Source organism: Bos indicus x Bos taurus, chromosome 3 (assembly GCF_003369695.1).
Source record: "Bos indicus x Bos taurus breed Angus x Brahman F1 hybrid chromosome 3, Bos_hybrid_MaternalHap_v2.0, whole genome shotgun sequence".
Lineage (NCBI taxonomy): Eukaryota > Metazoa > Chordata > Mammalia > Artiodactyla > Bovidae > Bos > Bos indicus x Bos taurus.
Genome location: NC_040078.1, coordinates 112730489 through 112754983, shown reverse-complemented (window position 1 = coordinate 112754983; position 24495 = coordinate 112730489). Strand labels below are relative to the sequence as shown.

The 24495-nt window shown below is 60.3% G+C and overlaps 2 protein-coding genes across 7 annotated transcripts in view; one reads left to right on the top strand and one right to left on the bottom strand.

Moving 5' to 3' along the window:
- The window catches only part of NGEF (neuronal guanine nucleotide exchange factor), a 128187-nt gene extending 114425 nt beyond the window's left edge, over window positions 1-13762 (top strand). For 4 of the 6 annotated variants that reach the window (XM_027537943.1, XM_027537940.1, XM_027537942.1 and 1 more), the window contains 9 exons: window positions 306-458; window positions 2174-2303; window positions 4211-4285; window positions 7923-8012; window positions 9058-9221; window positions 9622-9777; window positions 10548-10627; window positions 11390-11494; window positions 12738-13762. In XM_027537943.1, coding sequence (XP_027393744.1) covers window positions 306-458; window positions 2174-2303; window positions 4211-4285; window positions 7923-8012; window positions 9058-9221; window positions 9622-9777; window positions 10548-10627; window positions 11390-11494; window positions 12738-12928 — 1144 coding nt within the window. In that variant the 3' untranslated portion in view covers window positions 12929-13762. Of the gene's footprint in view, window positions 1-305; window positions 459-2173; window positions 2304-4210; window positions 4286-7922; window positions 8013-9057; window positions 9222-9621; window positions 9778-10547; window positions 10628-10980; window positions 11267-11389; window positions 11495-12737 lie in introns of those variants that run through there. The other 2 variants (XM_027537944.1, XM_027537945.1) reach the window with 2 other exon arrangements.
- Window positions 13763-15960: 2198 nt separating this feature from the next.
- On the bottom strand, window positions 15961-23943 carry SNORC (secondary ossification center associated regulator of chondrocyte maturation). The gene is made up of 3 exons (XM_027538372.1): window positions 23686-23943; window positions 16705-16887; window positions 15961-16126 (listed from the first exon to the last, which is right to left on the bottom strand). Exons 1-3 carry the CDS (start codon window positions 23912-23914, stop codon window positions 16017-16019), a joined length of 522 nt encoding a protein of 173 aa, XP_027394173.1. The 5' UTR covers window positions 23915-23943; the 3' UTR covers window positions 15961-16016.
- Window positions 23944-24495: the final 552 nt, after the last annotated feature.

Genomic DNA, 24495 nt, shown 5'->3' with positions numbered 1-24495 from the left:
GCCCGCATTGCAGCATGTCGATTCACCCATGGCCCCATCCGCCCCCCAACCCCGCCACCCACGGGAGCATTCCAAACTTAATTCCCATCGTCATCTCACTTCATAAACACATCAGTACGCACATACGGAGGAGGTCTCTTTAGCAAATGTTCCTAATGTTGTCATCTACCAGAAAACCTGAACAAGTAATTCCTTGATGTGATAGAACACGCCCCCTCGCTGGGACCCTGTCCTGTCATGTGGGTTTGGCGAGGACGTGTCCTCAGTCTCCCCCCGGCTTCCCTAACCCAGCCGCCTCCCGCCAGGTTTCTGTTGGAGCTGGAGCGCCGGATGGAGGAAAACATCGTCATCTCGGACGTGTGTGACATCGTGTACCGCTACGCCGCTGACCACTTCTCCGTCTACATCACCTACGTCAGCAACCAGACCTACCAGGAGCGGACCTATAAGCAGCTGCTGTGAGTGTGGCCAGGGGCGGGATCATCGCAGAGGCACGGCACGGGCAGCCCCCTCCTCCAACGCTGGCCCTGAGCTGTGGTCCCTGGACCTCTGCTTTCCCGGGACGGCATCCAAGCCTGGCACGTGCTGGGGCTTTTGGTGCCACCAGGGAAATGGTGACCCCGGGACCGTTGGCCATAGCACCCACTGGACCTGTGTCCAGATGGCCACGCAGGGCTCTGAGAGGTTTAGAAAAGGGAGCTTGAGGCCATGAGGACCAGTCGAGGCCCAGGACAGCAGGAGAGTGGTTTGAATCAGAGACAAAGGCAAGGATTGGGGAGGGAGTCTTTTTGGTGATTCTCCAGCATCTGGATTGTGTGTGTGCTCTGTCATGTCCGACTCTTTGTGACTCTATGGACTGTAGCCCGCCAGGCTCCTCTGTCCATGGGATTCTCCAGGCCAGTATACTGGAGTGGGTTGCCATGCCCTCCTCCAGGGGATCTTCCCAACCCAGGGATCAAACCAGCGTCTCCTGCATTGGCAGGTGGATTCTGTACCACTGCACCACCTTGAAGCCCTCTCCAGCCAAAGCCCTTGAATTTTACTAATCTGCCCACTTTGTAAACTTCCTTGGGGTTTCCGTTGAGAGAAGTTTTTCATCAACTTGCCGCTTTTGAGTTCTTCACATTTTCTGTGCCATGTTTCGACCACAGTTTAAACGATGATACGTTCTTAGCACATTCAACGGGCCCCAAAGGACTCTCCAGGTGGTGACTCTGGACTTTATGCTTTGCTGGGTCTTTTCATCAGTGCAGTTCACTGGGGGTGTTTTAAAGGTTGAGCCCTCGGGGATTTAGGTGTTTGACATTTGGGGTTTGCAGTGGGGATGTGAGGGAATCCGGATGCCAGTTTTGAGGATAAGCATTGAGAAGACAGTCACACAGGAAGCGAGGACTCTGGATATTGCAGTGCCCCGGGATCCACTGGTGTGGCCCGTGAGAGCAGACTCTCTGGGCTGAGTGCCATGTCCCTGATGTCAGGCAGTCCTGGGCCAGCATCTGCCCTCCAGCCGTGGTTTCCACTGCCCAACCCATCTGCAGAAGAGACATCCCCGCCGGGCAGGAGCAGCCCAGGTTCTCCCTGCAGCCGTCTCCAGCCTGCCGCCTGCTCCTGTCACTACGTGGGTTCACCTTGCCACCATTTCCTGCTGGGAAAATCGTTGAATTATGCATCTGATTCATAGTCTTGGCCATACAAGGAGTTCTTGCCTTCCCACACAACAACATATTTTGCTAAGTTTTCATGGGCTGGGCATGTGAAGTCACTATCGTTATTTGACTTGTACACGAACAGTTTGTTTTGCAGAGAAAAAAAAGAAAGAATAGATGCATGGACGCATCCTCTGCCCGTGGGCTGTCTGGTTCCTACGAGGCTGTGCATGGGGAGGAAGCCTCTCCAACTCATGCCTCCTACAAGCCGGAGAGGGCTTCCCAGGTGGTGCTAGTGGTAAAGAACCTGCCTGCCAACGCAGGAGACATAAGAGATGCGGGTTCCATCCCTGGGTTGGGAAGATCCCCTGGAGGAGGGCATGGCAACCCACTCCAGTATCCTTGCCTGGAGAATCCCCAAACAGAGGAGCCTGGCGGGCTACAGTCCATGGGTACGCATAGAGTTGGACACAGCTGAGGCAGCTCAGCACACATGCATGCACCGACGCTCTCGTCTGTGTGCCCAGCCAGGAGAAGGCAGCCTTCCGGGAGCTGATCGCGCAGCTGGAGTTGGACCCCAAGTGCAGGGGGCTGCCCCTCTCCTCCTTCCTCATCCTGCCTTTCCAGAGGATCACGCGCCTCAAGCTGTTGGTCCAGGTACCCGACTCTCTCCCTCTACCCACCCCCGACTTCAGCTGCCGCCTGTTTCCTTTGGTCAGTCCAGGTCTCTGCGGGCTTTCTGAGAAGTCCATGTGCTCCACAAATCCTAATTAAGCTCCTCCTGTGTGCCAAGCAGTGGGAGACTCAGCCCCTGCTGCCGGAGAGCCAGATCCTGGTGGGGAGAGAGAGACACACACACAGCCAGGAAGTGGCCATGGCTGAGGACTGTGAATCAGGGTGACATGATAGGGGTGACAGCCTGGCCCACTCCCAGGGTGGGGATCGGGAAGGGCTCTCAGATGAGTGACATTTAAGCGAAGACTTGCCTGACAGGGAGGAGCCATTCATCTGACGGGGAACTGCTTTCAGGCAGAGGTCCTGGGGCAGAAAGGTCCACAGACGGGTCGGCCGGCCGTGAGCTGGGGAACGTGATGGGAGTGAGTGTGGCGATGTGGGCAGAGGCTGGTCAGGGGCCTGCGGGGCCAGCTGAGGCATTGGATTCTATCCCCTGTGATGGGGGTCACTCCTTTTAGTGGACGTTGGTTAAGAGCTCAAAGCAGCTGCCGCATGTAGAGTGCCAGGCAGGAGGGCAAGAGCGGAAGTGGGAGCAAAAGTTCACGAGCGATTCGAGAAAGGCGGGCTGGCGGCATCGAGGTGCGGCATCCTGGAGGGACATCAGTGAACTGAGCCCTGCACTTGCTACCGTGGAGAAGGAAGGAAGGGGAATCTTTGGTTTGAGCAGCTGGACTGATGATGCTGTTTCCCGAGGTGGGGAGGTCAGCATTCGGTTTTGGACCATTGGGAGGACTTTGAGCCGTTGAACATCCAAGTTTAGAGTCAAAGGGATAAGTCAGGGTGGGTGCTCTTGGCACCCAGGTGGCATAAACCAGGTTTCATCCCAATGAGACAAGGTGGACCTGAGCCACACTGTCCACTAGGAGATGGATTTGCGGTTAGGGATGGTTAAAGGAGCGGTTTGCTGAGCGCCACCCCCAACTTGGTAAGGGAGGGTTAAGGCGGTGCCAGAGCTGACTGCGTGTCGCTGGCTTGGTTGCCGGGCAGAGACGGGCAGGTGACTACACAGAGTGGGCTGGGGGCCTGCAGCTGAGGGATGTCCCGAGGTGGGTCTGGTCTGGAGCTCAGGAGAGAGTGAAGAGCATACCTATCACCCTGGTGTCCACCTGGTGGGGGTGATCCTACACTGTGTGGGTAGCTGGAGATGTTTGTTCTGAAGCCACCATGTGGGACAGCCTGGATGGGGGCGAGAGGGGGTGGACTGTGCTGAGATGTGCCCAACCCTCCTATGGGGTGAGAGCAGGTCCAAACTATGTGCATGAGGAGACCCGGGAGGCAGGAATCGTGTAAAATATGAAGAGCAATGCAAAAATTGCCATTTATAGGCGAAATTCAAAACAACCCAACTACTGGAAAAAAGACTTTTTTTTTTCAATACAACCAGAGTGAACAAAACTTCCGGGTCATTGCTACTTAGCTTCAGATGACAGGCCCACTCTTGCTGCTGCAAACGTTGAGCTCGATTCAGGACGGGCAACCCTGAGTGACCCTCCCCAGGCTGCTGGTCCTGCCTTCCCGCCTCCCTGCTTCCACGTGGTCAGTCCCTTTGCTTCGGTCTCTGCTGTAAGGAGACTGGGGCTCTGGCATGGCCCTCGTAGTTAGTCCTGGGGGAGACCTCGACTCACCTTAGAGCCAGGCAAGGCTTGTGTGCAATGCTTGGCCCCCGGGTCGGTGGAAGGTTCTCTCGCCCCATGTCTGCGCTCTTCGTGGTGGGTGTCACAGCCATGTGAGGCTGCTGGGACCAGCGGGGAGGGCACCATGCGGGGTGGGGGGGAGCGGAGGAACGGCCATCCACGATGAAACCAAGTGCGGACTCTCCCTGTGCCCAGAACATCCTGAAGAGGGTGGAGGAAAGGTCTGAGCGCGAAGGCACCGCCTTGGACGCCCACAAGGAACTGGAGCTGGTGAGTCGTGCTTCTTCCTTGCGCGTTTCCCAGTAAACTGTCTTCTCCTCTAGACCCACCTCCCTGTCCTGCTCCCTCCTGTCTTGGTATTGTCTTTGGAAGATGCAAATTCACTTTCATATTTGCTCTGGCAATTCAGAAAAGTCACCGGGTCCAAAAAATGTCAGGTGGGGCCTGCACAGGCAGAGGGCTTCCTTCTCCCCACAGGCTGCCGCCGTGCGGGGTGGACCAGGCCCCCAGCGGGCGCCCTGTACCCACAGACATGGTTGTGGGCCTCTCCCGCCAACCCACACCACTGCTTCCATCATGGCCCTCGGAGGCCTCGCCTTCATCCTTGCCCATTTCCAGTGTCAAAAAAGCTCCGGCTTTTCCCTCCCCACCCACGTTCTGAGGACAGTTCTGGCTCTTCTTAGGCCCTGGGCAGCTCTGTCCCGGGCTTCCTACTGCAGTCCCCTCCATCCCACCTTTCCCATTCCCACCTCTCTCCCAGCCCTCAGCCCTAGAGCTGCAGGAGATGTGCCTGCCCTGCCAAGTTGGGCCTTTGCTGCCCCAGAGTGGAGAGAAACCATCTCCGCTCTTGATCCTCGACCAGAAGAGCTTCCTCCTGGAAGCTGTCAGCAGAGCACATGCTGGGCGGGACGGGTCGGCGGATGTTCAAGGATTTGTCTTAAAACGTTTGTCTTACAGCGCCGCCACGTGTGTTTGCTCCTGGTGTCCACTGGCGCTGCGAGCCCACTCTTGGCATTTGTGTGGGAGGCCACTCTGTCGTGCTGGTGACCCTGTAACAGCGCCTAGTGTTAAGAATTCTTTCCCACTCAGCGTACCAGCGGCAGCAGCTCAGTAAAAGGACTAGCCTCCATAGCTGTCGGGTGGTGGTTCTGAGCCATTTCTGAAAGGTTGTTGCTGAGCCATGAAAGACGCCGGGATTCTTGGCCTCCGGAGGAGATGAATTCAATCCGGGGCCAGTGATGAGGCTTGATCATCAGAGCTTTTCGTGTGATAAAGTTTTATTAAAGTATAAAAGAGATAGACAAAGCTTCTGACATAGACATCAGAAGGGAGCAGAAAGCGTGCCCCCTTGCTAGTTTTTAGCAAACTGCTTTATGTCGGTTCGGTTCAGTTCAGTCACTCAGTCGTGTTCTACTATTTGTGACCCCATGGACTGCAGCACACCGGGCTTCCCTGTCCATCACCAACTTCCGGATTTTATTCAAACTCATGTCCATCGAGTCGGTGATGCCATCCAGCCATCTCATCCTCTGTTGTCCCCTTCTCGTCCCGCCTTCAATCTTTCCCAGCATCAGGGTTCTTTCAAATGAGTCACCTCTTCACATCAGGTGGCCAAAGTATTAGAGTTTCAGCTTCAGCATCAGTCCTTCCAATGAATATTCAGGACTTTGTCTGTTAGAAAGCTATTAATCAGATAAGAGAGACACCTCAAAGCTGAGGCAGTTTCACCAGGCCTCTGTCCCACGATATGCATTTTTGAGATAGGATGGAATGGGGTGTGTCATTCCTCGGCCATAAAACAATTGATATGAATGCTGGTTTATTGAGCCATTATCAGCCCAAGGTTTGAGAAAAGAAAAAAAGTTCATCTTAGGTGGAACCATTTTGAATAAAGGCAAATTCCAAAGCAAATACATAGTTTCATTAACATAGCTTAAGAAACGGAGAAGGCAATGGCACCCCACTCCAGTACTCTTGCCTGGAAAACCCCATGGATGGAGGAGCCTGGTAGGCTGCAGTCCATGGGGTCGCTAAGAGTTGGGCACGACTGAGTGACTTCACTTTCACTTTTCACTTTCATGCTTTGGAAAAGAAAATGGCAACCCACTCCAGTGTTCTTGCCTGGAGAATCCCAGGGATGGGGGAGCCTGGTGGGCTGCTGTCTATGGGGTCACACAGAGTTGGACACGACTGAAGCGACTTAGCAGTAGCAGTAAGAAAACCACATTGGTTAGCTCAAAGCTTGAGAGAAGTTCAGGTAGAACCAGGTGTCGTCATGGCAACACAGAACTTTAAGAGAAACCTCCTTTTAATTTTGTATAGGGGAGGAAAAAAATCTGACACATGTAGTTTTGTTTCTTCCTGCCGCTTAAGGGAGAGATAAAAAAATGTCTGACTCTTGCAGCCTGTTTCCTCCGTTTGGAGACCCCTGGGCTCCCTGCCTGTTACCCTCTCACTTTGAGCCACGAGGACTTTGTAACTGAATGCAGTCATTTCTCCCCAGGTCTCTCCTTCTGTCGTTCACTCCAGGCCAGGTGGCTGCGAAATCCCTCTGGCAACTATACCCTTTGAATACTGGGGGAAATGGCACTTCCCTGCCAGCCTAGTTGAGGAAAGGCCGGCGCCTTGAGCGGGCTGGTCAGGGAGGGCCAGTTGCCTGCCAGCCTGGCTGCCTCTGCCCAGGCCCTCTGCCACACCTGGTCACACGCAGCTGGTCAGACGGGAGCTCCATCGCAGCTCCCACGGGGCCCCAAGCGGTCTCGGGGCACCCACAAGTGTTCTCTGTTTTCAAGTTGTTTTTTGCCTTCCTCTCCCTTTTTATTTCCTTGTAATGAAAGGTATACTCTTGCTTCTTATTATCATTTTTTATAAAGGTGGGGTTTTTTCCCCTAATTTATAAAAACGGTGAATACGGATTCACACACTGTTCATAAGCAGAAAGGCGGCAAGGATCCGCAGTTCTCCCACACCCACTGCCAGCACGCTGGAGCCCACCCTTCCAGATGGAGGCCTGCACACACGGTTGTATTCCCTGCAAAAGGGGCTTGTGGCTTACAAGCTGGCTTTGCCCTCCATTTCGGCGCTCGTGGGTGTCCCTGGTGGCTCAGCGGTAAAGAATCCGCCAGCCAGTGAGAGAGACCCTGGTTTGATCTCTGGGTCGGGAAGATCCCCTGGAGAAGGGAATGGCTACCCATTCCAACATTCTTGCCTGGAGAATCCCATGGACAGAGGAGCCTGGTGGGCTACAGTCCTTGCAGTTGCAAAGAGTCGGACACGACTTAAGTGACTAACACATTCTCTTGAGCTTTTTTTCATGACTTCAGAATACAGGGTTATGTGGCTTTACAAGCACTAATCAATCCCAGTTGCCTCATCGGCAGACATTTAGGTTGAGGACAGCTTTCCTCGTTCCAACCACTTCAGGGGATACCCCATACACGCACCTCTGGGCGCTGTCTTCCTTTCTGCATGCTGAGCGCCAGGCCCTGTTCTCAACACCTGTGATCCGGAGCGGATATTGAGTCCTTGGAACAAGGTCGCAGAAAATCTGCTTTCATTTGGCCTCTTGGTACCCGGGTGGCCTCCCAGGAAGCTTGGGGGGACCTGTGCTCCCCTTGCAGCACGTGACAGAGCCCGAATCCCAGGCCTCAGGCATTTCCAGGCTGACAGATGAGACAGGACATCCTGCTGAAAACCGTTCTCTTAGGTGATGCAAGGGGTCAGCATTGCTTTCTGTGTTCTCTGGAGTCCGCGTCCCGCCAAGGACAAGGCCCCAGCTTTCTCCACTGGAACTGAGACCCCACTGAGACTGGCCAGTCAGTGTCTCAGCTGTGGACAGAGTGCCCGAAGGACGTGGCCAGAGACCGCTGGCTGCGTGTGGCCTGATGTGTCTGCCTTCCTGTTCCAGGTGGTGAAAGCATGCAACGAGGGCGTCAGGAAGATGAGCCGCACGGAGCAGATGATCAGCATCCAGAAGAAGATGGAGTTCAAGATCAAGGTCAACCACGCGTCCCCGGCCCCGCCCGCCGGCCTGGGGCGCAGGCCACTGGCCAGGCCCGCTGAATGGCCATGCTTGGGTCTCAGCATGGTGCCACCTCCACTGAGGCCCTCCCTGACCCCCTAGCGGAGGGCCCTCCCCTGCCCCCATCACCAGGCCATCGCACTGGCCTAGACTGTTTTCTTGTGGGGCAGTGCAGGGACCCAGAAGCGGCCTGCTCTCAGTTACCGGCTGCGTGACCTTGAACAGTCAGCTTGAAAGAAGAACAGGACATGAACCAGTCCAGGGGTTCTTAATCCTGGGCGATTTGAAAATCAGGTGGAAGTTACCCACCTTCTTCCCCAATTTTGTGTAAAGCTTCAGGCACCAGTGACCCTAAGGGCTCCCAGGGTTTCTGGTGACGTGGGCAGAAGGGCATGGTGCCCACCGAGGGTCTGTGGGGTCACGCTGGTTCTTTGGGTGCCGAGCCTCAGTTGAAGATGCAGACCTCGGGGTGGTGGGGAGGCCTCACGTAGCTCCACTTGCTGGCTGAGGGCTGAGTGCTGAGTGCCGAGTAATCGCCCCAGAGCCGTGGAGTGGGGGAATGCAGGCCCGGCCTCCTAGCCCTGGGGTCCCAGTTCTCCCCTCTCCCCTTAGAACTTGAACCCTCCTTTGATTCTGCATCACTCAGGCTGAGCCTGGTGAGGCATGATAGCACACACAGGCACCCACATGTACACACACACCCCCGTGAGTACAGACGCATACAGGACACACAGACACACTTGGACACAAGCACGTATACATAGACGCACACGAGGACACACAAACAACAGACAAGTACACAGCTGCCCACTCAGGCGCACACACACACACACACACAAACACACCCTTCCCACGTGTGCCCAGCACCCACCCATCCCTCCCACCAGTGCCCGTGTCCTGGGCCCAGTGTGGTCCCCAACACCCGTTACCACAGTTACCGCTCCAGTCGGAGTACCAGGGGAGCTGGGGCAGGGTGCGGAGGGCACAGCCTCCCCTGACATGCCCCCCCCCCGCCCCCCAGTCGGTGCCCATCATCTCACACTCCCGCTGGCTGCTGAAGCAGGGCGAGCTGCAGCAGATGTCCGGCCCCAAGACCTCGCGGACCCTGCGGACCAAGAAACTCTTCCGGGAGATTTACCTCTTTCTCTTCAACGACCTGCTGGTGATTTGCCGGCAGATTCCAGGGTGAGCGGCAGGCGGGAGGGGCGGGGAGTCACCGGGGCCTGGGGGCAGTGCCCTGGGCCTTCGGGCAAGTTTATTTAAACCCCTGGGCTTCGCTGGTTTTTCCCTCCTGCCAACTGCGGGTGGTTCTCCTAAGTATTGCAGCTCAGTGCCTGCTGCCCGGGGTGTGCCCAGCAGCTCCTGTGTCAGGGGTGCAGACCCCTTGTCCACCGTCCACGCCAGGGGTGGGGGCGGGTGGGGGGCTGGGGGTGAGGTGGACAGGCGTCAGGTGGGGAGCTTCCGAAGGCGGTGAGGAGCAGCCGCAGTGGGGCCGGTCCCGCTGGCCAGGGCTGGGGTGGGAGGTCTCCTGGGAATCCAAGCGTCCTGGGGACCAACAAGCCCCTCCTGCCACCTGGGTCCCCAGAGACAAGTACCAGGTGTTTGACTCGGCCCCGCGAGGCCTGCTGCGCGCGGAGGAACTGGAGGACCAGGGCCAGACGCTGGCCAACGTCTTCATTCTACGGCTGCTTGAGAACTCAGACGATCGGGAGGCCACTTACATGCTGAAGGCGTCCTCTCAGTGAGTGCCCAGGGCGGCCGTCCCCTTTCCTGGGGCTCACTGTCCGCCCAGCTCCCGTGTTTCCTCCCCCAGGCCTTGTCCAGAGGATTTCCATCCTGTGTGTCGGGGTTGGGGGTGAGTGCGTTGCTGGCTGTGTGTGTGTGTGTGCGTGTGTGTGCGTGTGTGCGCGTGTGTGTGCGTGTGTGTGTGTGTGTGTGTGTGTGTGTGTGTGTTCCCTTGGGCCTCAGACTCTGATGAGCTGTTGTAGAGCCCTTGGGCCAGGCCAACCAGTGAATTGCCGCTGCTGGGCAGTCTCGGGCCCACCTACCACCCTTGAGCAGCCAGGCTGTCTCCCCTGCACCCCCAGGGCTCTGAGAACGATGGCCAGGTCCACGCGGGGCGATGCTCTGTGAGCCCTGGAGCTGGGACGCCTGGTGCCCAGCCCCCCACACCCCAGAACTCACAGGTGTCACCCAGCACATCAAGCCCAGTTCTGACTGCCTCGGGGGGACGGGGTGGCGTCAACCTCTCCGAGTCCACGATTGTGGCTTAGGGCAACTGGCCACCCAGGGCTCACCTCTAGGTGAACGTTGGGTGTCGTGGGCTCACACACCCTCACCCACTGACTTGAAAGATGCCCCCAGGGAGGTTCTGCAGGGCTCCGCCTGGCCTGCTCCCTGGTGCCAAGCTCGGGACCCCAGGGCCAGCCTGCCGGGTGCCTGGCATTGCAGTTCCCCTCGGGTGGGTGCTGACGCTCTGTGTTGGCAGCATCTGCTCTCTTCCTGACCCAGGAGCGAGATGAAGCGCTGGATGACCTCGCTGGCCCCCAACCGAAGAACTAAGTTCGTTTCCTTCACGTCCCGGCTGCTCGGTAAGCGGCCCACTGGGGAGGGGGTACCCGCCAGGTGGGGCAGATGATGGTCAGGGAGGACTCTGCAGGTCAGCCTCGGACAGGGGCCTCTGCACTCCACCTAAAGGGCTTTTGAGGCCTCTGGAAGGCTGCTTCAACTGCCCAGAGGTCCTTCGCACCCTGATGCAAGCTCGGTACCCCACGGAGGACACGGTGTGCCTGAGCTTTGCAAACGTTTCCACGGTTAATGAAGACATAAAAGTCAGCAGGTCTTAAGTGACCGGTGCTGCAAGGACACCGAAGGGATTTGGGCCCAGGAGGCAAACGCCAGTGTTCTCAGGGGCGCCTGATCGTCTGAAAACGTTCCAAAATAGGAAAGGGCTCAAGCGCCATCCTGACCATGTTCACCGAGTCCTGAACGGACGTCCCTAGGCCGCTCCCAGGACCCAGCCCAGGACCGAGGAGCCTCCTTCAAAGGCTAAATAAGAGCCCTCCCCGCCCCTCCCCCCACACTGGCAGCCTGTTCATCCCTGCACCAGCTATGACTTGTTCAGAACTCCCGGCTGTTTTGACTTTATTTTGGAGCCACGCCCACCCCTCCCTCCAATGAGCCCTTTTCCAGCAGCTGCTGGTCCACCCTGTCTCCTGGATGGGGTTGGGTGGGGGTGGAGGGGTGGGGGTGGGGGGGCGTGTCCCTGATAACTGCTGGGGGCCGGGTTCTGCGGGTGCCCAGCCAGGGCAGGTGCCACGTGATGAGGACAGGCCACCCCTTCCTCCCTTCAGACTGCCCCCAGGTCCAGTGTGTGCACCCGTATGTGGCCCAGCAGCCGGATGAGCTGACGCTGGAGCTGGCCGACATCCTCAACATCCTGGACAAGACAGAGGACGGTGAGGCCCGGGGCTGGCGCCTCTGCCCGCAGGGCTCCCTGCGCCCACCCCACGGGGCCCCGGGGTAGGGGGGTGCCTCTCCCCGTGTGCTCCCTGCGCCCACCCAGTGCCCTTTCCCCTCGTCCGGCCCTGGCATCAGCCTCCCCATTATGGTGGGAGGGATGAAGACCAGGAACGCCCCGACCCGGACCTGTATTTGCAGCAAGCTTCCAGATGAGCCTGTGAACACCAGGCCTATGGTCCCACGTGGGCCAGGAAGCCACCCCCTGGGGCTCCTGCCCACTCCTGCTGTTGACACCAGCGCCAGAGGTTGGCTACCCCCTCCTGGAAAACGGACCCCTTATTTCTACATCAGTTGTTCCTAATCTAAATCCCCAAAGTGCACACTGCATGTCTCCCCACCCCAGTTCCTCCCCTTTTTTTGAGGTCCTGGCTGGAAGGGCACAGGCTGGTGACCTCCGGGGAAGACCATGGCCACCACCACAAATCCTAGGGGCTCACCCAGCGCTGGGCGAGCTGTGGTTCCTGCCCTCTCCCCCCATCCCCAGAATATAAACAGCCTGCCACCCCTCCTAGTGGCCTGCAGAAGACATGCTCCAGCCCCACCGACCCCAGGCCTCAGCCCTGCCCAAGGACCTGCCGGCGGGGTCTGCAGTTTGGGCCACAGCACCCCGTCCCCCGCCCCCCCACCACCAGGACGCCGTGATGCAGGGGTGGGTGGAGCAGAGAGTCAGGGCACTTGGCTGGTTCGTGACCTGGCCACGGTCAGCTGACCACCCAGCTCTCAGGAGTCTGAGGCTCAGGGAAGGGCTGCCCAACAAGAGGGTGACGGTGGCGTCCTGGGCCAGCTGCCATCCCACCAGCCCCTCAATGCCTCTCGCTTTTGGGGGTGGCCCTTGGGGTCTCCTGGCCACAGGTGGGGCAGTCTGAGATTGTTGAGGGCTTGGGAATGGGTCCTGGAGTCAATACGCATGGGACCACGATGGCACAGGGTGCGGAGGGTTCCTCCACCTCCCTGTGCACAGGCACTGAGCTCCCCAGGAGGGCTGCACCCCTCCCCCCAGCTTCTGGGGGATACACCCGGTCTGAGCATTTCCATCAGTGAGTGTGAGGGCAGGGGGCCCCTGGGAAAGCTGGACGGACTCCCGAGTCTCCCTTCCGCTTGCTCCCCACGCACCGGAGGGAGGCCCAGCCCAGGCCACTTGGAGAGAGCTTGTGACCTGCTGTCTCCCCTCCCTCCCAGGCTGGATCTTTGGCGAGCGTCTGCATGACCAGGAGCGAGGCTGGTTCCCCAGCAATATGACCGAGGAGATCTTGAACCCCAAGATCCGGTCCCAGAACCTCAAGGAGTGTTTCCGTGTCCACAAGATGGACGACCCTCAGCGCAGCCAGAATAAGGACCGCAGGAAGCTGGGCAGCCGGAATCGGCAATGACCCCTGACCGCACCCCCACACACACACCCCCCCCACCCCCTGCCTGGTGGAGGGATGTAGGCAGGAACGAGGCCTGGCAGGCAGACCCCAGCGGACAGTGGAGGAGTTCTGGGGGAAGGCCCCGCTCCCCAGGCAGCAGGGTGTGACCTGACCTGGGTGGGGTGGTCTTTGCCGAGTCGCCCCACCCCCTCCCTGCCACGTGGTTCGTGCTCATGTGTCCTGGCCCCTCGCTCACCCACTGGAGAGAGGGTGCCCACATCCCTCTGCTGCATTTGTAGATGAGAAAGTGTATTTTAAACAGTATTATACCACCTCTTCTTCTGTCTCTTGGAAGGCAGACAATGGGCAGGCTCCAGGGCCCGCCCCTGGTACTGAGAGGCCCCAGACCCTGGGGCGCCCCTGGGCCCAGGGCAAGTGTGAAGGTGAAGGTGTCACGACTCCCTGCACGTGTCCTCTCCCCCCGGAAGCTGTCAGACTCGGCCAGGCGCACACGTGGACCACCCTGGCCTGATGCGCTTGATGAGCGGCCCTTGGTCTCCGTTCAGAGGACCAGGAGACTATCCGCCTCTGTCCGCCTCTGCCCCCGAGCCTCCACCCGCCTCTGGCTGCACGGCTGGCCTCTGCCTCACGGCAGGCCTGCCAGAGCTTGGCTGAGGGCCCACGCCGCCTTTGGCTCCCTGACCGGCTGGATATAACTTGTTACCTGCCCCTTCAGGAGCCCTGGTGTCACAAAGGAATGACTTGGCCACTGCATCCTGTACGGGTTATGGTTCCGAGAAAAGCAAATATCATTTTTGGCTGCATTAAAAGAAGCATCATGTATAAAATCAAGGAGAGGAAGGTCTCCTTTTTTTATTTCCCTGGTGCACACAGGAATGCAGTGCTTGGGTCTGGGCAGGGACAGAAGAGCCCTCTTCCCGGCCGTGGAGGCGGCCTGTCCCAGGAGACAGCTGAGGTGGCTTCCCGTGGAGGAGGAAGCAGCCAGGATGGGGCCTCAGGATGGAAGTGGGTCTGGACCTCCACTTGTGAGGGACTCCACAAACAGAATAAGCTGTCTGAGGCGATGGGGGAGGCAGGGTTGAAGACCACTGTGGGACAGAGGTATGGGGGGCGTTGTGGTCCCATAGGGGATCCGACCACCAGGCTTGAGACTTCAGCTTCCAATCCAGCCAGCCACTGGTCCAGGGCACTTCTTCCTATCTTCAGAGGCGGTAGCCAGTTACCTGGAGGTTGCAGTGGGTCCTCGGAGCCACGCCCCTTCCCTCCCCTCCCCCTACCCCCCAGGTCTGAGAACAGGGGAGGGCCTGGAAACCAACCCTGCCAGAGGCCATGCCCTCCTTATCAGGACACTGATCAGAAGCCCAGGATTTAGATGGAGCATCTTCCCAGAAATCACAACATGGTTGGGGTTTTGGGGCCCTCAGACCCTTTGAGAACTGGATAAATCCCTGAAAGATTCAGACCCGTGTAACATGCTGGTACAATTGGGGAGGGACCCCCGGATCCCAGTGAGGGGCTGATGCTCTTGGTGCCTCCTTGCTGCAACCCCAGTTGGGGTAGGGCGGGGCGGGGAGGAGGGGCCTACCTGCACCTGAGTTTCCCAGGAGTTGGGGAAAGGGGAGAGGGTCTATTTCTGAGCCCCATGCTGCTCTTGGCTGGGGGTGGGGGGTCGTTGGTCCTAGTCTTTATCCAGCTTTTGTTTTTGGAGCTGGGAGACAGCATTGTGACTTGTGTCATCTGCTCTAACGAGGCTTTGTCTACTGGAGGTTACATGTAATAATTTGTACACAGTTTCATGAAAACCGGTCAGCACTGCAACAGTCTTTTATAGGCCGAAACTTTGAAGCCATGATGTGTCTTGGGGAGTGTGAATGGGTACCACGTATGGTCATCTGAGTATCCAGGTGGAGAAAACTGGCCTGAACAAGTGTGGTCAGGGACTCAGACAAACCAACGAGGCCAAGCAGGTAGCTAGAAATAATGGTGAAAAAAATAAGGGAAGAAGGCTAGCTCCTCTCTCCAGCGCTCACTCAGAAGAATCCTCTTGTGGCCCCAGTGTTAAACCATCCCTGGGGTTTGCAGACAGCCCCCCTACCCCAGGCCTTAGGGTCCTCACTGCAAGACTCCGTTCTAGCTTCTTTCCTGCTGCATCCAGAGCAGGTAAGCCACTATTTCAAATCCCTCTCTAAATCACAAAAGGTAGGCTTCCTGGGAGGTATGGGAGGCGGAGGGCCTGTCCAGGGAGCCAGTGCCAGAGCCAAGCTGGGAGACTGGGTGTTGCCTCTGGTCCAGCCCCCAAGAGTTCAGGGCTGAAATGAGGAGGGTCGAGCTTGAAAGCCCTTTTTGTTTCCTAACAAACAGCCGTCCCGCGTGGGGTTGCCTGCTGTGCCAGAAGCTCTGCCACTGTCCCCTGGAGCTCGACCCGGCCAGGCGAGGGAGGCCGTCTGGGGCTTGCGTTGGGGAGCGGGGACAGGGGCCCACAACACCCAGGCTTCACCGCGTGTCTCATTCGCTCCTGGGGGTCGAGGGGTCCCCAGGGGTCCGGAGGGTGCGGGCCTGGGGCTCAGACCCCACAGACAAGCGCCCCGGCTGCCGGAGTCTGAAGATGCCCCCCACCAACAAAACCAATCATCTGATTGGAAGCCGGGAACGCCCGTGAGTCACGCGGACCCCGCTGGGACTCAGCGAGGCCGCGAGAAGCAGGGCGGTGGGTACGGGGCTGGCCTTTGCCCTCTCCAGCCTTGGGGGCCTCCCGCCGGTCCGCGCTCCCTCGCAGCGCTCCCGGACCCGCGGAGGGGTCGGTGGGAGGCAGGCGGCGGGCAGTCCGGAGTGGGGACGAGCAGGGGCCGCCGCCGCCGGACTCTGGCCAGAGCGCGCCGCACGCCCGCTCCCGCACCCCGACGGCCCCTGCACGCACCTGCACGCCCGCGGGGGACCCGGCGCATGTGCACTCCCGCACGCGCCCCGCGAGCACGGCGACACCCCCGCAATCCCCACCCCGCTCGCCGACACACGAGCGGACACAAGGAGACTCGGGGGGCGCGCACCTGGGGTGCCGCCGAGCCGCACCGCGGCCCCTTTATTCGCTTCAGGAGGCGGAGAACTTTCTCAGCGCGACCACCACGAGCGCCAACACCACGCAGGTGGCCAGCAGGGCGGCGATGACGATGGCGGCGATGGCGCCGGGCCCCAGCGAGCCTGCGGAGGACGGGGAGAGGGGGCCGGGTCAGCCAGAGGCCCGCCGCCCGCCCGCACCCGCCCCCCCACCTCACCCGCCCTCGCATTCCGACCTGCACCCACGTCCCCGCACACCCACCCCTGTCCCCATATCAGCCAGAGGCCCGCCCCCAACCTCTCCCCCCGGCCCGCCCCCCACCCCCGACGTCCCGCCCCCGCCCTCCTACCCCTCCTCCTGGCCCGCCCCCGACCTCTGCACCCCCACCCCCGCCCTCGCACACCCACCCCGGTCCTCGCACTCCGCACCCGCACCCCACCTCTGTTCCCAGCCCCGCCCTCCTACCCCTCCTCCCGGCCCGCCCCCCACTCCTACCCCCATCCCCACCTCCGCACCCGCACCCCAGTCCCGGCACCCCACCCCTGCCCCCGGCCCTGCCCTACTGCCCCTTCCTCATGCCCCCCATCCCTTCCCCCTACCCCCATCCCTTCCCCCCCACCCCCCGCCCTCGCACACTGTGCCCCCGGCCCGCGCCCCCCGCCCCTTACCCCCCAATGTCCCGCCTCCGCCCCACTTTCCCCGCCTCCCGCCCCCGCCGTACCCCCGCCCTGGTCCAGGCGCTCCTGCGCGGTGCTGTCCTCGGGGCTCGGCGTGGCGGTGGGCGCGGGCGGACCGCTGACCGCCGGCTCCCAGGCGGGGCTGGTGCTCTCCACGGGGTCTTCTCCCGACGGCAGCTCGGCGGGCTCGTTCCACAGGGTGGGCGCGGGCTCTTGCGGGCCCTCGGCTGCAAGGCCAAGGACAGGTGTAGTAGGTCCCCGGGCGGTAGGTCAGACGAGACGTCCCCGCCATTGAACGACTGGGAAGGGGCGCTTCGCGGTGCTTTGCCGGAGGCCGTGGCGGGGCGGGGGCGGCCCACGTGTGGCCCTGGACCCCCTACTGGGGCCAGGCTGCCTCCCACCCAGGATGGGACAGGTTGATGGCGGCGGGGGCCACCCTCAGGAGAAAGCTGGGAGAACTGGGGGTTCGCAGGAAAGGGCAGTAGGGACCGTGGAGGGGAACAACAGTGGGGGACACGACGCCCCCCAGCAGGGCCTGCGGACCGCAGCTGAACTGCTGGGGGTCTGTGGGCTTGGGGGCAGTGATACTTCTAAGGGGTCCTCTCCCCACACAGGGCAGCCTTCACCCTGGAGAGGGCGCCAGGACAGGAAAGCAGTGTCCTGTCCGGAGACCAGGGACTCTGCCCACCGGGTGGTGAGGGGCAGCGGTCGTGGGAGGTGGAGAGGAGAGGCCCACCCCCACCCCTGGGCGGCCAGCCCTGCTTCTCCCTGACCCTAGCCCCAAGGTCTGGGGTCCTGCTCCCTCACATGCGTCTACACGCCCCCCCAGTGTCTGAGGCTTAAAGCACAAGAGCCTCTGTAGCCGGAGGAGAAACTGTGATGCCTGGGCTTTGCTCACTCCAGACCGGACAGGGCCAGAGGGCTGAGCAGGGGTGTCTGCGGAGCTAGTTCGGGAAGCTCCAGGAGCCCCACACCCCAACCCTGGCAGGGGCTGGATCAGCAGGGCAGCCTCTGGGCAGTGTTTTTTTTTTTGCAGGACCCTTCCTCTGCTGGTAGGTCAGCAGGTTCAGGGTACACAGGGGCCCCAGAGAGCAGTATGAGAATCTGGCATGGGAACTCCAGCCCCACCCCCACCCTTCTGTGGCCCCAGACTCCGCAGTCTTGCTCCCCCTTCAAGAATCCTAGCCTGAGGAGCTACACAGCAACACCCCAGCCCTGGGCCCATCCAGCCTTCTCAGACCCCAAGTCAAGTTCAAGACCAGGCTCCAGGCTTCCCACCCCAGCTGCTGAGTGATCTGGGTGTGATCCAGGGATGCTGGAATGGGCTGAGTGGGCATCGCAAGACAGCATCTCAGTGACACCAGCAGGGAACTGTGTGACCCTGCTTCCAAGAAGACCGGGTCTAAGGGTAAACTTAGGTGGGCATTGGCAGTTAAGTGCTCCTGGGGACCGAAGCCTCAGACAACTCAGTCACAGGTTGTGCCTTCGCAGAAACTTCCCTGGAAGTTGTGGTTCAATCAGTACAGCCCTGGTGCTGGTGATAAACAATCCACTTGCCAGTGCAGCAGATGCAAGAGACCCGGCTTCAATCCCTGGGTTGGGAGGATCCCCTGGAGAAGGAAATGGCAACCCACTCCAGTATTCTTGCCTGGAGAATCCCATGGACAGAGGAGCCTGGTGGGCTACAGTCTATGGGGTTGCCAAAGAGTCGGACAGGACTGAGCACTGGTCTCCCTGCCAGTTCCTGAGGCGCCTTTCACTCTTGGAGCCTCCAACCCCGAGCCTTGCCCCGCCCCACCGCCGGGCCCTGGGCACAGACAAGCCAGACCCACACCCTGCTTCCAGGCTCAGCACCTCCTGGAGAGGGGGTGCTCTGGGAAGACACAAAGGTATTTGCAGGGGTCTTCTGCCAACAGTTTCCACTTGGGGCACATCATGAGTGAACAGCCAAAGCCAAATTCCAGGACAGTCTTCAAATAACTAGGTTTTCAAAAATATTAAGGTCGCAAGAGACAGAGAGTGAGGGGCTGTTCCGGAGTAGAGACTGAGGAGTTGTGACAACGCCACGCAGCGTGAGTTCCTGGAGGGCACGCTGTGGGGTCCACTGGTGAACTGTGAGCCGGGCTGCAGTTTAGGGAAGAGCACTGCATCCTTGTTCACGTCCTGATTTGGATAACTGACTCTGCTGTGTAAGAGAATACCCTTGTTCTCAGAAGTATTTAGGGGCAAATGGGCGCGGTGTCTGTAGCTTAACTGTCAGATGGTTCAGCAGTTAGGTGAGCGAGTAGACAGACAGGAAGACAGACGAGAAAATATGGCAAAAAGTTGGTGGTCGCTGAGTCCAAAAGAGTCTACTGGAATTGATTGGATTATTCCTGTAACTTTCCTATAAACTTAAGATCTTTTCTTGATAAAGCCTTACGGGGTCTCCAGCTCCCCAGGCCCTGTCCCTGGCTGCCTCTCTCAGGCCTCGGCTGGATCAGTGGTGAGGCGAGGCTTGCAGGCAGGGACCACTACTATCATGCTCCCAGGGCTTGCCCCGGCCTGGGCCCCTTTTCCGAAACATCCCTGGCGAGGAGACCTCCCAGGGGTCGAAGGTCCCTGCACTCAGTGGGTGGAAGCACCTCTCTCCAGGGCCCCGGCTGAGCTGCAGTGCTGGGGTCTGGGGGCCACCCTGCTCCAGAACCCACTTCAGTGACTTCCCTGTGACTCTGTCAGGCCTCCCTTGTCGCTGCCTGGAAGGGCTGAGGTCTGCCACCTGCCTACGGAGGGCTCCATGCCCTTGGCATGCTTGCCGCGGGCTCCCCAGGGCTGAGCAGAAAGAAAGGCCTGGGTCTGAGGTTGGATAGCATCACCGATTCAATGGACATGAACTTTGGGCAAACTCTGGAAGACAGTGAGGGACAGGGAGGCCTGGCATGCTGCAGTCCATGGGGTCGCAAAGAGTCAGACACGACTGAGCGACTGAACATCTGCCACCCACCACTGGGCAGGCCCTGGGGTCTAAGGCTCACAGACTGCGAGTCTCCCAGGTAAATGGACAGGCCCCCCGGTTGCAACTTGCTCACCACACACCCAAGACAGAGCAGCAGCCAGGCACCTCCCTGTCCCACCTCCAGCCAAAGCTCACCCCTAAATGCCAGGCATCCGGCCCAGGGAAGCCTCCACAAGGCCCTCCACAAGGGAGAGGGGTGACAGGCCCCTCAGTGCCTGGAGAGCTGGGGCTCTCTCCCAAGAGCTGGCTGTCACCCTCTGCCCTCTGCCAGAGCCTGAGGGGCCATCTCTGGGGGAGAAGGGGGCCCTCTGAGCAAGGTACTTGGGAGGCCCACCCAGCCCCTCTGCCTGTCTGTCCCTCCCCTGCAAAAGCTTGGACCCTTCCTGCCAGACACACCAGCCCAGGCGTAATACACGCACCACCCCACCCACCCCGCCACACGCACACCCTCCAAAACCCAGCCAGTCTCTGAAGCTTGAGGGGCTGCCCCACTGGCTTCAGAATCAGAGAAAGAAAAGAAAGTGAAGTCACTCAGTCATGTCCGACTCTGCGGCTCCGTGGACTGTAGCACACCAGGCTTCTCCATCCATGGAGTTTTCCAAGCAAGAGTGCTGGAGTGGGGTGCATTGCCTTCTCCAGGGGATCTTCGCAAACCCAGGTCTCCGGCATTGCAGGCAGATTCTTTACCAGCTGAGCCACAAGGGAAGCCCAACAATACCGGAGTGGGTAGCCTATCCCTTCTCCAGCAGATCTTCCCGACCCAGGAATTGAAACAGGGTCTCCAGTATTGCAGGCGGATTCTTTACCAGCTGAGCTATGAGCCAAATCAAAGCAAAGTGAAAGTGAAAGTCACTCAGTCGTGTCCGATTCTGTGACCTCCATGGACTGTACAGTCCATGGAATTCTCCAGGCCAGAATACTGGTGTGGGTAGCCTTTCCTTTTCTCCAGGGGATCTTCCCATCCCAGGGATTGAAACCAGGTCTTCCGCATTGCAGGCAGACACTTCACCTCTGAGCCATCAGGGAAGCCAAACCAGAGGTCTGGGTCCAAATCTGGCTCCATCACCCCGGGACCACAGCAGACTGGCTCAGCCGCTGGCCTGCCCTCCCTGACCTGTGAAACGGGGGTTGGGCTGTGCCTCTCCCAGCCCTCCAAGTTGGTGACCATGCTGTCAAGGCCATCATCAAGCTGCTGCCTCTGCCCCCCACCCCAGGCCTTTCGGGCCTGGACAGCATGGCCCTGGCTACTCTGTGGGCTCCGCGCCTGCCACAACTGACCATCACAGGAGACCCCCTACCCCCTCAAGGCTGATCCGGGCTGCACGGACTCATCGGGGCCCCAGGCTCCCGGCCAGCCCAGGTGGGCATCCCCAAGGCACACGTGGGCCAGAACCACAGCCTGAACTTGAGTCCCCAGCCCTCCCACCACGGGGGTGCAGCTGCCAGGGAGAGGGGGCGGGCGTTTTCCTGTCCCTGTCTACTTGCCTCCGTGGCTGCTCAGTTTACTGGGGTGACGGGGGAGACAGCTCTGTCCCCCAAACCTACCCTTGTGGGGAGCCGGGAACAGGAGCACTTCTCCGGGGGGTTCCCCACTGCAGGCCCCATCTGAGGAGGGGGGAAGGTGGGGCCAGAAGTGCCAGGCAGAGGGGCTGGTGTGAGGGCAGGTGTGGAGGCTGGGACCCAGAGGGGTAGGTGTGGAAGGCGGGCGGAGGTGCAACGTGAGGATAGAAGATGGGGGGACAAGGACTGGTGTGAGCACATCCTGTGACTCCGCCGCTCTGACCGGAGAAGCCAGAAGTGGGGGCCTTTTGACCTTGCCACAGGCCTGGGCACTGTGGGCTCCCCCTCCCTGCACCAGCCCCAGCCCCACTGCCCCCAGCCGCCCTGCCTTTCGGTAAATAAGTTTGTTTAACGCTCACCCTGACCACTGGGCCCCGAGCTCACAGACGGCCTTTGTGTGGCCATGAAGGGCCTTTTCATCGGGGCCCTGGCCTCCCGCCCGTTCAACCTGGCTTGCTCCCTCCACCGCAGTAGCTGTGGCCACAGGCGACCAGTAGGGAGGGTGGCAGGCCAGGCCTGGGTCTCAGCCATGGGGGCCACCCCGGCGTCCCTGCTTGGGACCGACCCCAGCCCAGCGAGCAAGCGGGCCAGGGGCCTGTCGGGCCAGGCGCACACCTGCTCTGAGCCTCTAGCCCAGGGTGGGGCAGCTAAGAGCCTCCCCACCACGCTCTCGCCCCTAACGGCAGGAGGAGCAGCAGCCCCGCTGGAGCCCAGAGGTGCTGGGGTGGGGCTGGCCTGCCTGCCCCCCGGGTAGGACCCGTGCAGGGGAGTCGGGAGGTGAGGCCAGGTGAGGTCCCTACGCCGCCCACCACGAGGCTGTGCCCGGCATTCCTGTGGCGGCAGAGGAAACCTACCCGCCCAGGCTGTGTACGCCCCGTCCAACCTGGCACCTCTGGCCGGCAGCCTCGGCTGGAAGAGCTTGGCTGCGTGGGCACCCAGGAATGGGACAGAAGCTGCCCACATGGGCCCCAGACTCAGGGGCAGACAGGGCACCAGCACCTTCGCCTCCACCCGCTTTGACCACCGGGCTGGAGAAGCCATGTCACTGGGGTGGGTGGGGCCCACGGGAGCCACGGAAGATGCCACCCTACTTTGGGTCACTTCCCCAGGGCCCTGGGCACCGCGCCAGGCCCCTGGCTCGCCCACCCAAAGGCAGGCGAGGCAAGGAGGGGGTTCTGCCGCGAGACTCTCCTGCACCAAGCAGAGGGGCTGGGGACGTTTCCACACGTTCTCCCAACCTGTACTGAGGGCCGCCAGCCGCCTGGCCCCGCCCGCGAGCCTGTGCACCCAGGAGACCTACAGAGACTCTCCCGCCTGGGAGGCAGAGGCCCTGGGGTTATCATGGCTACACGGAAGGGGAGAGGCGCAGAGCACCTGAGGAACAGCGAGGAGGACAGAACCAGAAGCAGAGCCAGCCTGCAAGCTGCTTCTAGGGCTTCTGGAGAGAGCCCAGGGGCTCACAGGATCCTCACTGCCCTCCACCCCGTTTCCTCCGGGGTCTGTGCCCGAGTGCGTGGCTGCGGGAGTCACCCCAGGCCTCACCTCCTCTCGCGGCTCTCCCCAGCACATATCCACACGACGCCCAGATCCGCAGACGCCCCCAAAACCCACGCTGCAGAGAGGGTCTCCAGGGCCCCCCAACTGGTTTCTCCAGCCCCAGGACTCCCCACAGAAGCCCTGACACCCAGCCCTCCCGGCCACAGGAGATGGCTTTCTTCCAGGACAGAGACCACCTGGGAAGCCTGTGCCTCTCGTCTCTCAGGCTTTGCAGCCGGCCTGGGCCAGCCCCTCCCGGCGCAGGGCCCCACAGCCGTGTCCACACTGGGGCTCGGGTCCCCTGGAACCCGCCACTCCGAGGCTGGTGGGACTCTTCTCGCCAGACCCCAGACTCGGCCGCTTTCAAGCCTTAGTGTGGTAGCATCGGGCCAGCATCCTCCTGGTTTTACAGAGGTGTCTCTGGTCCTGTGCTCCCCCCTGAATTTTTTTCCCAGAATGGAAATAGTACCCGGGTCTTCCTTCTCAAAGGACATTTGAGAAAACCAGCAGGGAAGGGTTTGTAGGGCTTCAAAACGTAAATGGCAGAGGTCCACGGACCTAACACCTGGGGCCTCTGACCGTCAGCTGCCTACCCCGTGCCTGGTGCCCCCTCCCGACTCCCACCCAGATTCTCAAGGCCTTCCTTCAGATTTTAGGGTGCTGGAGTGGCCCCCACCTCCCCTGGGCAGCTAAGGTCCCTTGCCCTGCTCCCCAAGTCACCGTCCTGCTTCAGAGGTCACAGTCTCTGTGACGAACGACTCCCAGAGGCCTCCAACGCGTAGCTGCCAGCCTGTGTCCCGGAGGAGCCCTTCCCGGAATCACCCCAAATGGTCACCCTGTCCCGGTGAATGGCTTTGCCTGGCGGGCCTCAGAGAGATCCCAGCCTTAAGGTGCTTCTTCGCCTCGGGAGGCCGGTGGCAGGGAGCACCCTTACCTGTGAGCACCGCAGGGGCCAGGACCCCACAGAGGAGCAGCAGCACCATGCGCAGGGCCAGACAGGACGCCATCCTGGCCGGGGGGCGAGCGTGGCCAGCGGGCGGGAGGCACCGAGGACTGAGCTGCTCAACTTCAGGGCAGAGGGAACGAGGCATCAAAGGGCTGGGGAGGGTTTTCATCAATGCAAACTCTGTCCTCCTGGGACACCGTGCCCGCCCCCCACACATGAACACACACACACAGCCAAGCTCACAGAGCTGACTGCTTCCCTGAACTCTGGAGCAGCCCCACCCTCAGAGAGGGAAAGAGGAAATCGTTCTTTCCCTCTCTCCTCCTTCTCTCTCTCTCTCTCTGTCTCTCTTTCTCTCTCTCATACACACACACACACACACGCATGCACACACACGCGCATGCACCTAGGCCACTGAAAGAGATTCTAAAACCTCCACGTGCAAAAGACACCCAGGGTGACCGATAAATGCAGTGGCTCTAGCACTTTCTCCCAGTGGGTCATGGCTGAGCCCAGGAATCTGAATTTTAGTGCTCAAGGCCCAGGCCTGAGCGACTGCCACTGTGGGCTGGCAGCACCGACCAGGGCCAGGCTCGGCTCACATCTGGGCTCTTGACACCTGGCAGGGAGCGGGTGCTCAACCGAGCTAGGTGCAGCCATGCTCCTAAAGCCGTTTGCAGCCAGCCTTCTAGCAGCTCTCCTCTCTCCGGAAAAACCCACGGCATTAAACGCCCTGGGTCCCTCCTTCCTGCTTTCTGTTCTCCCAGGTATCTGGGACTTGAAATACCACTCGTGTGT